The sequence below is a fragment of the Thalassophryne amazonica genome, unplaced genomic scaffold (genome assembly GCF_902500255.1).
Source record: "Thalassophryne amazonica unplaced genomic scaffold, fThaAma1.1, whole genome shotgun sequence".
Classification (NCBI taxonomy): Eukaryota; Metazoa; Chordata; class Actinopteri; order Batrachoidiformes; family Batrachoididae; genus Thalassophryne; species Thalassophryne amazonica.
In genome coordinates, this window is record NW_022986343.1 from 24,816 (window position 1) to 39,151 (window position 14,336).

The 14,336-nt window shown below is 42.0% G+C and overlaps 1 protein-coding gene across 1 annotated transcript in view; it reads right to left on the reverse strand.

Annotated features, from left to right (window-relative positions):
* Positions 1-14,336, reverse strand: part of LOC117506095 (GRIP1-associated protein 1-like) — a gene marked incomplete at its 3' end in the record, with an annotated part of 56,760 nt that overhangs the window by 22,831 nt on the left and 19,593 nt on the right. The window contains exons 8-12 of the mRNA XM_034165609.1: positions 11,829-11,868; positions 7,656-7,726; positions 4,184-4,231; positions 3,881-3,912; positions 1,001-1,048 (exon numbers count right to left, since the gene is read on the reverse strand). Coding sequence (XP_034021500.1) covers positions 1,001-1,048; positions 3,881-3,912; positions 4,184-4,231; positions 7,656-7,726; positions 11,829-11,868 — 239 coding nt within the window. The remainder of the gene's footprint in view (positions 1-1,000; positions 1,049-3,880; positions 3,913-4,183; positions 4,232-7,655; positions 7,727-11,828; positions 11,869-14,336) is intronic.

Here is a 14,336-nt window from a genome sequence, read left to right on the forward strand (position 1 = left end):
AAGTAGTAAAAGCAGTAGTTGTAGTCGAAACAGTATTACAAGATGGAATGTTAGGAATAGTTACTTTATTAATTAGTAGGGATAGTCATGACCGGTGAAAGGTGGAACGTACCATTCAACTTGGCTTCACCTTGTTGAATGGTATGTTCCAGTTTTTACCTCAAGAAATATTCGTTCCTTTGAAAGAATGTAAAAACATTCATTATTTCTTTTATATAACGGCTAAAATAGATCCTTGTCATTTGATACTTTATTAATTTATAAACAACAGAAAAGGGACTTACAATTTGGTGTTCCACTGCTGCTAAAGTCCAAATTGTGACGTGTAGTCCAGTGATGCTGTGCACTGACTTCGGACTTCCATAAAAAAAAGACTGTGTAGTTCCTCAGTTCAGCCAAAAATCACATCAGCGTTTCATGTGAACAGGTCTTCATGCATCCAGACGGCTTACTGCGGAGTGGATTTTGTGTGTGTGTGTGTGTGTGTGTGTGTGTGTAGCAGCATCATTTAGCTCAATCAAATCATTGTGTCGTGGTCCCGCACGCGCACACACGCAACCGGCTCAGTCAACTGTGTATGTCCTCAGTGCAGCGAAAAAAATCATGTCAGAAATGAGTCCAGGTTTTCTTTCTCTCTTCCTGCTAACAGACAGCACAGTGCACTTGTTTTGTGTGTGTCTTACAAGAATTAGCAGCGTCAGTTAGCTCAATCAAATTATGTCTCAGGAGAGTCGTTGTCCCCCGCACACGCGCGCACACACACACGCAACCTGGTCGGCGCTTGTGCGTGTACTACCAAGAGTGTAATGGTACCAAAAGTATGGAACCAAATTTGCACTCTAAATGCAATGCAACGCAAATGGGTTGAATTAATCCATGTCATGTGACATACAAAGCACCAATCAAATGACAAGGATCTACTCAGCCATGATATAATATCTGTGGTAGTACAAGTAGCAGGGGTATCACTGTTATGGTGTATATGTGTGTTGTTGCTGACCTGCTGTCGTTGTACAGAGCTTCTTTCTCGCCCTGCAAGCGCTGAAAACTAAAACAGACACAAACAAGTTTTATAAACGTTCACATTCAGCCCACCAAGACATGGAACACAGACACCTCGCTACGACTGCCACGGTCACTCCAGACCGCAAACAGACCACAGTATAACACAACACCATCCAGTGGAGGCGCAGTACACAGCTTGATGGAAGTTCCAGGTTAGACAGGGAACTGAGAAAACAGGCTGCTGTGGTCCTGTGGGAGACAAGGTGTTTGTTGGACAAATCTGTGATCAGGTGACTCACCGTCTGTGGTTAAGCGACCCTTGGCCTGCTTACAAAAGACTTCCTCCAAACCCAAACCTGTGGGAGAGGTCTTTTTAGTCTTCAAAGATGTCTCTGCCATACTGTCACCTTGGAGCACCTGTATGAAGCCGATGTTCCTGCTGAGATGTTTAACATCTCCAGTGACAGGGTTCTTATAACTGATTCTCCAGTGAACCACCAAATCTTAAAGGCCGTGAAGCAGCAGAGCAAAGGAAAGCTCCGGGGATCTGTGGCACTGGAGCTGAGCTGCTGCAGGCGGGTGGAGATGCTGGTCTCCTGGCACTGCAACCGATTTATGTTTCAGTCTGAGAGACGAGTATGATCCCTACGGACTGGAAGAAAGGATGACAGCTGGAGTGCAATAACTACAGGGGTATTACACTGCTCGCAAATATTATTCTTAATGGGATTCAGTCCCGGTTACTTGCCACTCAGCAGCCGGAGCAGTTGGCCTTAAACCTGCACAGTGCACACCAGAAGTCATCATCTGGTGAAGACAACAGAACCACATCCTCCACAAAAAGCAGAGATGAGATTTTGAGGTCATGAAACCCTCCAATCCCTGAGAGCGCCTTGAAATCCTGTTCATGAAAGGCTGGAACACAGGGCGAGTGACAAAGGCGGCCCTGACGGACTTGAACATCCAATGGAAACAGGTCTGATGAAAGTCAGAGAATATGGAAACCAGGATGCACACCAGGTACAGTGGGGTAAAAAAGTATGTAGTCAGTCCCTGATTGTGCAAGTTCTGCGACTTAAAAACATGAGAGAGGTTTGTAATTTTCAACATAGGTACACTTTAATTATGAGAGACAAAATGAGAAAAAAAAAATCCAAGAAATCACACTGTAGGATTTTTAATGAGTTTATTTGTAAATTATGGTGGAAAATAAGTATTTGGTCACCCAAAAATAAGCAAGATTTCTGGCTCGCACAGAACTGTAAGGTCTTCTTTAAGAAGCTCTTCTGTCCTCCACCTGTTACCTGTATTAATGGCACCTGCTTGAACTTGTTATCTGTATAAAAGGCACCTATCCACAGCCTCAAACAGTCAGACTCCAAACTCGACTATGGCCAAGACCAAAGAGCTGTCGAAGGACACCAGGAAGAAAATTGTAGATGTGCACCAGGCTGGGAAGAGTGAATCTACAATAATCAAGCAGGTTGGTGTGAATAAATCAACTGTGGGAGCAATTGTAAGAAAATGGAAGACATACAAGACCATTGATAATCTCCCTCGATAAGGGGCTCCACGCAAGATCTCATCACGTGGGGTCAAAATGATCATGAGAACGGTAAACAAAAATCCCAGAACTACACAGAGGGACCTGATAAATGACCTGCAGAGAGCTGGGACCAAAGTAGCTACACACTACGCAGAGAGGGACTCAAATCCTGCAGTGCCAGGCGTGTTCCCCTGCTTAAGCCAGTACCTATCCAGGCCCGTCTGGTTTGCCAGAGAGCATATGGATGATCCAGGAGAGTTTTGGGGGAATAGCATGTGGTCAGATGGAACCAAAATAGAACGTTTTAGTAAAAACTCAAATCGTGTTTGGAGGAAGAAGAATGCTGAGTTGCATTCCAAGAACATCATACCTACTGTGAAGCATGGGGGTGGAAACATCATGTGTTGGGGCTGTTTTTCTGCAAAGGGGACAGGACGACTGATCCGTGTTAAGGGAAGAATGAACGTGGCCATGTATCGTGAGATTTTAAGACAAAACCTTCCATCAGTGAGAGCATTGAAGATGCAATGTGGCTGGGTCTTCCAGCATGACAGTGATCCCAAACACACCGCTCAGGCAACGGAGTGGCTCCGTAAAAAGCATTTCAAGGTCCTGGAGTGGCCAAGCCAGTCTCCAGACCTCAAACCCATAGAAAATTTGTTGAGGGAGTTGAAAGTCCATGTTGCCAAGCGACAGCCACAAAACATCACTGCTTTAGAGGAGATCTGCATGGAGGAATGGGCCAAAAATACCAGCTACAATGTGTGCAACCTGGTGAAGACTTACAGGAAACATTTGACCTCTGTCATTGCCAACAAAGATTATGTTACAAAGTACTGAGTTGAACTTTTGTTACTGATCAAATACTTATTTTCCACCATAATTTACAAATATTTAAAAAAAAAAAATCCTGTGATTTCCTGGATTTTTTTTTTTTCCTCATTTTGTCTTTCACAGCTGATGAAAATTACAGACCTCTCTCATCTTTCTAAGTCGGAGAACTTGCACAATCAGAGACTGACTAAATAGTTTTTTACCGCACTGTACACCATACCCCTGCACCAGCCCCTACAAGACACCTCACAGCACCCTGCAGGCCTTTCCCCAAGTCCACAAAGCATGTCTACCACATCTGCACAAGTAGGCCGGTTTTGCATGCCCCCAAGCCCCCTCCAGTATGACTGTGAGGGTCCACCATCCAGATCACAAACTTGTCTTAACTCGAGGGCGACTGTTGATTTTATGTGTTTTTGTGAATGAAAACTCATTTTTGTTTTCTTCATATTATAATACCACAACTGGTAACATGATCTAAAAATAGTTTCTCACCTCTCCTGCTTCTTCTTAAGTTTGTCTGAAACCTGTAAACAGAAAATAAATTTTACATTTCTATTTCATGAGTTGTTGTCATAACTCACTGCATTCAAAAAAATTGTCTAGTTTTCTGTTTATATATTCATGCTAAAAATGATATAAATTTATACATTAAAAATTATACATTTCAACCAACAGAAAGATTTTTCATATTTTAGCCTTATCAAACATATACCACTCAAAAAAACAATTATTATTATTATTGTTATTATTCCAGTGGGTGACTGAAGCCGAGATGTGGTCTGGTTTTATTGTTACCTTGGTGAGTTCTTCCTGTAGTTTGGTGATTTCTGTCTGTTTGGATGCCTAGAAAAAAAAAATAATACTCAGGAAAAAAGGACAACTTTTTAAACATATTTATTATAAATGATCACTCAACCCGTTTTAATTAAAGATGACATTTAACTGCTGCAGGTCTTTAGAGTCGGCTCAAACATAACATTGAACTTGAACGTGCAAAAAGCAGCCACAGTGCACGCTGTGATCTGATTGGCCAACTGCTGCAGGATGATCTGTTCCCGACAGAGGAGCAAAATGCTGCCACACATGTAAATGATCGTGATCAAAGATCTGTGAATGATCAGGTGTGCTGGATGCATTCAGACATCTACGTTGTGGAATAAAACTACAAAGACACAAGATACAACAGCTGACTTTAAACTCTGCTCCTCCCTAGCGGCAGGTTGTAGTACTTGCAGCAGCACTGACAGCAAAAATGTAGGTAAGTGGGTGAGAGAGTGAGTGAGTGAATGAATGACTCCACCCCAGCTTGTGTGAAGGAGATCTCAAGACAAATGTCATTGTGTAACTCACCAAATTAAAACAGGCAGGTCGTCAGGATGAAGTGATTACTTTGGGGCAAACTTTGATGAAACAGATCAATCCTAAATGCAACACGAACAGCAGAGAAAACATGTCTGTGGGACATTATGTAAGCGGAACAAAGCCCTGTTTCATCAAAGTTCACTGGCTCCTTCTGTCCCAAAAGACAATGGAAAGAGTCAGTGAACTTTGATGCACCAGCTCAATCCTAAGCACAACTTTGTTCCGCTTACATAAAATCCCACAGACCTGTTTGCTCTGATCACGTCCTGCCTGGTCCTATGTGGTTTGCATGTTCTCCCCGAGAGTGGGTTCTCTATGGGTGTTCCAGCTTCCTCACACCTCCAAACACTTGCAGGTTTTACGTGGACTGGAGTCTTTGACCGTATTTGTGTTTGTTGGTCTGTCTATATGTGGCCGTGCGACAGAGTGTCAGCCTGTCCAGGGTGAACCCCGCCTCTTGTCCTATAGTCCAGCAGTTAAGGGATAGAATCGTGCACTTTTTACAAAAGTGCCAAACTCTGTCCAGGGACTCTTTAGGTTATATTAAGTCATGTCAAAGCGGGAGACATTTGATTTTAGCCCTGTATCCTGCTTTTTTTAAAAGGGTGTTTGCATGGTTATAATACAGTGTACGTATATTTTGCTATTCATATGACAATACAATCATATGGTTATTATGGAAGGGGCCAGTGATCAAGATTGGACATTGTTAAGCTGTAGAGAATGGCTACTGCAACTAGTGCAAAGCTATACTGAGCTTATGTGATCATGTATCGTCCGTCGTGTGGCGTCATACGTCGTCGTACATCCTTATACATTAGCAGGGTGGTATGTTTCAAAATGGAAAGCGGTACAGGACTCATTTCAGGCCTGTAGGGATCTTTAACAGGCCTCTACCTCAGACATAAAATTAGGTCACTGTGATCTTCCTAGCATGAAAGCTGTAGAGAGTAGTTCATTAAAAATATTCATGAAACATTTGTGCATATCTAGGAAGTTTGCCAACCAGGTATTTACAATGTTTTCAGTTAAAAAATATGGTGATAATCATCTTAATACCAATAACATAAAATAATAATGATAACAACAACAATAATAATAGTAATAATAATAATGGTTATGGCCATAAAAAAATTGATTTCTTGTCATTAATAAAAAAACATTTCTTTCAGTTCAAACACTTATTTTAGAGTGTAAATATGTTAGAGTGCATGAGTAGCATCTTTCCTTTGCCCTATGCTCGCAAACAGCTATACTGCATAGGTATATTGATATTCACAATGAGTTAGACAATATTTAGTCACTTTCCCTAGATTAACACTTTTTCTAAGAGTGTAAGCACACTGAAGTACATTCGAAGCATTCCTACTTAGCCTTAATACATTATTCATAACCTTCAAGTTTATATTATGAACTTAAAAAAACATCTGGATAAGAGTTTGTCATGAATTATATGCTGTAGAAGGCTGAAAATGGTTATTCTCTTAAACCCAAGTTTTTAGAGTGTAGACGTTCATGGATTCAATGTCTCCCGATCTTATATACTTCAGGACACTATAAAGTACCTCTGATGAAGTTTTGGCGCTTTTGTATAAAAGTGCATGATTCCCCTAAAATTTGTCCCTTAGCCGCCGGACTACTATGACCGCAGGGATAGGCTTCGCCCCTCCCCTGTGACTCTCGACTGGAGGAAGTGGATACAATAGAAAATGAATGAATGTCTGCTCTACCATTCACATTAGCATCTGCTAACGAGCAGCATTAAGCTAATGGAACAAGCAGAACTAAGCTAGCACCCGCGGGGGGAGAAACACAGCAGCCATGACCAAACATCCAACAGGACAATGTGCGGCTGTGGGTGGGTCCAAAAGTGTCACTGGTACCATAAATCAGGGATGTTACCTCGCAACACTGCTCTGAAATAGTTTGAATCGTGTGAAAAACCTGGGTTTGCATTCAAAAAATACAAGACATCAGGTGCTGTGCTGCCACCTGGTGGATGTTTGAAGAATGTGCATCCATAAATTATTAATTTCATTTTTCAAGGCTGCAGTCAGCACAGGGTCTGCACGTGCACGGTGCTGGTTTCCTCATGAAACCCAGTGGTGGACGCAGTTCACCAACACCAGCCAGTCCGACTCTCACATAGTTCTGGATTTGCTCATCTTCCCAGATCGGACTCTTCTTCATCTCAATGGTTTATTCTCTCCATTGTTTCGGGACTTTACGACATGTTCTTCAGCACACCCAGTCCTCCACAGTCCAGCCAAGAACCCACACACTGTCGTCAGCTCTGCTCCGGCTTTAGCAGCTTGTTTTGGTGCTGCCAGGTTGATAAATGGGTCAGATGGTCTTCCTGGCTGCTCTCACGCACGAGCAAGTTTGGCCCTACTTAGCAACAATCTGTTTTCCCACACAGAGAGAGACCGGCTGGAACTCATCCCCAGATACCATAGCGTGGAGCTGACGAGAGTCCAGGACTCCCCCTAGACCTGACACCTAGTTACACATTCCAACCTCGGCCATTTCCAGCTGGGTGGACTGAGACGGTGCCTGACAATCTACAGAACATCGTTGTGCTCACTAGGGTAACCTTTATCACGCCCCAGTGACAACAGACGAATTATCCCCAGGTTTTTATGATGGACACAGAAATCGCATCCCGTTAGTAATAACTACTGTTTGTGTTATGATACAGATGGTACCACGTGGCCCAGGTACCACTCAGCTTCACTGACCACCAACCAGATCAGAGAAGATGACCATTGTTTTGCTGATCAAGGTACAACAGCCACATTAATGTATTTAATGACCACAAACAGCAGCCAGCTGTTGTGAACGGCCTAGACTGTTGGCATCGTTTTGTTATAGTTTGGCCGCATGTTGAGTCGGTGTGTATTCGTACCTCCAGGTGGTGGATCTGCTCCCTCAGCAGTCTCTTCTCCTCTTGCTCAGTGGTCAGTGCCATCTCCAGCTCTGCTCCAAAGCAGGGAGTTAATGGACACAAAGCAGCCGGCCAGCCTACAGCTGCCTGCTTAGCTACAACCTCCTCTACGCTCTTCTCTGACAGGCCTGAAGGGGGCGCCGCACACAGCAGGGGCACTGCGTTAGGCCAGACACACACTACAGGAGCTCTATGTGCTTGTAGCGGGGCTTTTGGGCACAGACATAAACTGTTGTTTTATGGCAGAGCTGCACAGCTAAACATGGCGGACGCTTGTGGCGGATTTTTTTCTTTTTATCTCAGTATCAGCTGGTTGAACCTTTTCAGGTGAATGAGATCAGCTCTGGACGATCAGGAGCTCCTGAACCGGTACTGTAGAGCAGAGAGACCAGGAACTCACCAAGTGGTAAACTTGGACAACTAAGATGAAAAGCTTTTCCACCCAGAAGAAGAAACAGCTGCATTTCCTTGACTGAACACTTGACACTAGCTCGAAAAGTGAGCAGGTTCCCATAGGAGTCCATGTTAAAATGTCCAGCTTTAGAGCACAAGCAAACGTTTACGGCCTGTGACAAAAACAGTTCTGGTCTCTATGAATAGTTTCCTCCTCTCTGATGACTGTACGATGGTTGAATTTTTTTCTAACTTCTTAGTTTAAGATGTTTTAAGACAAAGTTCTGTATAATTGTGGGTGTGGTTGCTTTGAGTGACAGTGACTGAGCCCAGTGTCTCCGCCTCTTGATGTGTCTGTTTGTCATATTTGATTGCAAACACCTGAAATAATCAGTCATTTCGTGGTCAGACGTCCAAACAGACCATCTGAGACGTCTCCGCTGGAACAGTCACGCCAAGTCAAACTCTTGTCTAATGTAATGTTGTATGCGAGCTGCATTAGCACTTTGAGCAGCTATAGGTAGCCTACTCTGTTAAGCCATGTTCATGTACAATTACTGAGAAAATAAGCAGCTCATAACTTTTAATGTCCACAACAAAGTAAACAGTTATGAGATGCACCAAACGGTCCCCAAAAATAAACTTAGGTTAACCTGTTAGCTTAGCTGGTTCAGACTCAACGAGAGGGGCATGTTCAGGCTTCTTTCATCACCCAGGCTCCACCTCTTTATTCAATTATGGGTTTGTCGTGATATAGGCAGAATCAGTGCTGCCACTGCTGTCACCATGGATCCAGATGTAGGCTTCATGTCAACTGTTCTGGATCTGTGGAGAAAACCTAAGGGTGTCGTCACGCAGACTTTGTCCAGGACAGATACAGCACTCGCTGACTTTCGAGTCCTCCCTGATGTCATCCCCAACATGTAGGTCAATGTTGGCGCCATCTGAAAGTACGCGAGTGTGAAATGAACTTCATACAAACACGTTGGTGTGGAGCGATGGTCACCGGCACACAGAACGGTGAGAGCTGACTCAGACATGCCAGATAAGCAGCAGCTTTGCCAGAAAATAACTGATCTGGGATCTGTGCCTTTCGGTTTGTTGGTTTGTGGACAGAGTGAGGTTTGAGTGTGTACTGTGGTGTGTGTCTGCCCTGAGCCGGCCGGCTGCACTAAGCTTTAATAAAACCAGACTAGAGCTGCACAAGAGCCACAACGGTGTTTGCAACATTTAAATAACAAGTAATGAACTTCATGACATCAGCAGCTTCCAGCTTCTTTCCTCATTTGAATGTTTTATGATAGTTTGTTTTTTAAAGTCAGTGTGGGTAAAATACAAAAAAATGCCATGCCATATTTGACTTCTGTCAGAAGTATTTTGACATTCCTCAATTAAAAAAAAATAAAAACATTGTTCATGTTTGAAAATGGGGTATTTTTTTATTCCATCAGACTCTGAGGAGACTGATATTCTTTCATCAGTGATAAGTTAATAAACACTCTTCAGAATCTGGTGCCTTCATACATCACTGTCTCAGATATCTATGCTCCCCTTTAAAACCAGATGATTCTGGCAATGAGAGGAAAGAAGTAAACAGTGAGGCAGGTTGTTTCATTTTAAACAACCACTGTGGCCCTTTAAGGTTTGGTGAAGTTGTCTGAAGGTGACAAGATACTCAGGAGCAGAAAAAATGGCTCTTTTCCACCACAGGAATTTAACCTGCCTGTGGAAACATTCTCAGGGTCCTACATCAGGATTTGTTTTTCTTTCACAGTCCGAACCCAGTGGTGATTAACCCAACAGCTCCTGGTCAGACTTTCTGGACACTGAAGGTCCATCAGAACCACAGAGCTGTTGAAGACAGTTTCTTTAAATCTGACATTTGATCTCAACTGATGAAAGAAGATGAACTGTTTTTTTTTTTAAACACACACACAGCATCCAGAAAGTATTCACAGCACTTCACCTTTTTCCACATTTTGTTATGTTAGTCTTATTCAAAAATGAATGAAATTCAATTTTTTCCTTAAAATTCTACACACAACACCCCATAATGACAATGTGAAAAAAGTTTTGAGATTTTTGCGTATTAAAAAAAAAGAAATCACATGTCCCTAAGTATTCACAGTCTTTGCCATGAACCTCAAAATTGAGCTCAGGTGTCTGTTAACACTGATCATCCTTGAGATGTTTCAACAGCTTAATTGGAGTCCACCTTTGGTAAATTCAGTTGATTGGACATGATTTGGAAAGACACACTGCTCTCTGCATATAAAGGTCCCACAGTTGACAGTCAAGAGCACAAACCAAGCACAAAGTCAAAGGAATTGTCTGTAGACCTCTGAGACAGGACTGTTTGGAGGCACAAATGTGATACAGAAACAAATCGGGTACAGAAACATTTCTGCTGCTTTGAAGGTTCCAATGAGCACAGTGGCCTCCATCATCTGTAAATGGAAGAAGTTCAGATCCACCAGGACTCTTCCTAGAGCTGGCTGCCCATCTAAACTGAGCAATCGGGGGAAAAGGACCTTAGTCAGGGAGGTGACCAAGAACAGGATGGTCACTCTGTCAGAGCTCCAGCATTCCTCTGTGGAGACAGGAGAACCTTCCAGAAGGACAACCATCTCTGCAGCAATCCACCAATCAGGCCTGTAGGGTAGAGTGGCCAGACAGAAGCCACTCCTTAGTAAAAGGCACAAAAGGCACCTGAAGGTCTCTCAGACCATGAGAAACAAAATTCTGTGGTCTGACGAGACAAAGATTGAACTCTTTGGCATCATGTTTGGAGGAAACCAGGCACCAGCCCTACAGTGAAGTATGGTGGTGGCAGCATCATGCTGTGGGGATGTTTTCCAGCAACAGGAACTGAGAGATTTGAGGCTGTAATTGCTGCCAAAGGTGCATCAACAAAGTATTGAGCAAAGACTGTGAATACTTAAGTACATGTGATTTCCTAATTTAATTTTTAATTTTAATAAATTTTCAAAAATGTCTAAGACACTTTTTTCTTGTTGTCATTATGGGGTTTTGTGTGTAGAATTTTGAGGGGAAAAATAATTTCCTCAATTTTGGACTAAGGCTGTAACATAAATGTGTAAAAAGTGAAGCACTGTGAATACTTTCTGGATGCAGTGTACATACATACACACATGATCAAATCTGTATTTTTGTGTAATTTCCCATATTTGGTTCTTCTTTAAACACATAACTGACAAAAAAAAAAAAAAATCTTAAAAAAGGTCAAAGGTCAGCTGCCTCTGTCATTTGTTAGTGAGAGGACTGAAGCTGCAGCCGAATTGCAGCTGAAGATGATTACATCCACAGTTCAAGTTTGAGGCGCACTGGGTGGGAAAGAGCCACGAAAACAAACACAGCAAGAATCAATGAAAAGTACAGGCTGGATTTCATCAAAATTACAATTTAAGTCAAATTAACATTTGTGTTATTCTTTAAAGAAGGTCAGAAGCGTTTGTATGGAACAAAGGAGGAAAATTAAACCCTGACTGTGAGATTATGAAGGATAAGTCCATTTCTGTCCTCTGTGTTTAATATTAATAGGTTCTAGAACTTAATTCAAATGTCAAAGCTACGACTTTATTATGCAAAATCACTATTTCTAAAACAAATTCTTTGTCTTGTAATATGAAACATTGTCTTGCAGAAACACACTAATAAGTTTCCTGACATCATGTGAGAGGAGGGTTTTGTTTTGTTTTTTAAATAGAGATGTAAACTCACCATGCGACTGTATGACTGTTCGCTCCAGCTGAGCCTCCGTCTGCAAACGAGCGGCACACTTCAGACAACAGTCTCACAGCACTTCAACAATCACACCCAAAGTCCATTTTCATTTATATTGTGCCAAATCATAACATGAGTCGCCTTAAGCCGCTTCAGAAGGTAAGAGCGAACATCACCAAACCCCCTGAGCAAGAACCGAGACAGCAGAGGTCAGGGACAACTCCCTCAGATGTGTTTTTGAGGGAGAAACCTCCAGCAGACCAGAACAACAGCAAAGATCAAATAAATAACAAAGAATTCTCAAAAACGCAAACTAAAATTAACATCCACATACAGAGTCTCCGAGATGACGGTTCGCACTTCATCACAACCAACAACATCCATTGACCTCAGCAGGCGGGGGGCCGCCACCTACTTCAGCCATCACTGAAGATCAAGAAACAGAGAGAGCAGAAATCAGCCATCTCACAGACACCAGCTATCAGCAGTCAGAGACAGGATGCTAATGCTGTCGCCAGCAGCTAGCCCTCTGCTTCACTGACAGACCCTGAATTTAGATATGAGGCCAAGTCCAGCTCCAGTCATTAGTAACATTGCGTATTCGCATGTCTGAGAGCGCAGGACCGAGCATCAGCCAACCCCCTTTTTGGAAGAAAATTTACTAAACGCCCACGTAAAATAAATATTATTTTTTAAATTAAAGTTTATTAAATGCCTAGCCTAAAATAAAACAATTCTGTGACCCTCAGCAATTTGTAAAAAGCAAAAAATAATGAGTTGTCACAATGTTTTCCTACTCTTCCGTGTCGGTCTTGTGACATCCATTTGTTCAGTGCCCTTATTGTGAAAGACTTGTGCAACAAACAGGAAGTGTTGTGTGCCAATGTGGCTAGCTTTGCCACAGTCACAGTGAAGGCGCCACTCTGTTTTTGTCCAACAAAAGTCCTTTTTCTATTCACCAACTTGAGTTTCTTGCCAGCTGATTAATTAATTTATTTCATTTAATTAATTTATATAGTGCCAAATCACATCAAAGTTGCCTCAAGGCCCTTCACACAAGTAAGGACGTTGCTGATGTCCGCAAAGTTCGTTATTAAGCTTTGTGCATGTTCAGAAACTTTGAAGGGAGTTCTAACAAATCTTTTCTGCTGCCTGGACATTTGTTTGCTGTTTTGAGTGTGAGACACAGAGGACACACAACAGTCACAGTCTGGATGTTCACTGTTTTCAGTTGAAGGCTGATGGGAAAATTATAGTTTTTTTTTTTGTTTTTTTTATCTTAATGAGCAGGTACAGTTGTATGCAAAAGTTTGGGTACCCCTGATAATTTCCATGATTTTCCTTTATAAATCACTGGTTGTTTGGATCAGCAAGTTCAGTTAAATATATAATAGCAGACAAACAGTGATATTTTAGAAGTGTAATGAAGTTTACATGATTTACAGAAAGTGTGCAATAATTCTTTAAATAAAATTAGGCAGGCGCATAAATTTGGGCACTCCAACAGAAAAAAAAACATCAATATTTAGTAGATCCTCCTTTTGCAGAAGTAACAGCCTCTAAACACTTCCTATAGCTTCCAATGAGAGTCCAGATTCTGGTTGAAAATATTTTGGACCAGTATTCTTTACAAAACATCTCAGGCTTGTTGGTTTCTGAGCATGGACAGCCCGCTTAAAATTACACACAGTTGAACGATGCACAGAGACACTATCTGATCATGTTGTAGGTCTTTGGAGCAGGTCTGTGGGTTGACTTTGACTGTTCTCACCATCCTTCGCTTCAGCTTATGAAATTTTTCTTGGCCTGCCACTTCAGGCCTTAACTAGTACTGTGCCTATGGTCTTCCATTTTCTCATTCATTAGAAGAGATGCAAAGAGGGGAACATTTGCAAATGGCCACCTTAAATACACTCTCATGATTGGATTCACCTGTGTAAGGAGGTCAAGGGTCAATGAGCTTACAAAACCAATTTTGCGTTCCAATAATTAGTGTAAAATGTATTCAAATCAATAATCCAATCCACTTTATTTATATAGCACATTTAACAACAAAAACGTTCCAAAGTGCTGCACATAGAATCACGATAGATAAAACCCCAATAAATTAACAATAAGAAAATTAACAATAAAAATAAGTAGAATATGCAAGATAAATAAATAAATAAATACAGCATACAAAAGATAAAACCAATAAAATCTACCTAATTAAAAACAAAAACAATAAAACAGAGGACCACACAACTCACGGGGTGTTGAAAACCAGAGAATAAAAGTGGGTCTTCAAACGAGACTTAAAACACTCCACTGTGGGGGCTGTTCGGACATGGAGGGGCAAAGCGTTCCAAAGTCCGGGGCCAGCCACAGAATAAGCCCTGTCCCCCCTGGTTTTAAGTCTCGTTTTAGGTACAACGAGCTGGAAATGGCCCTTGGACCTCAGAGCACGCGCCGGAGAGTAAATTTGTAGGAGGTCAGTGATGTATTGAGGTCAGATGGCCCCTGTCA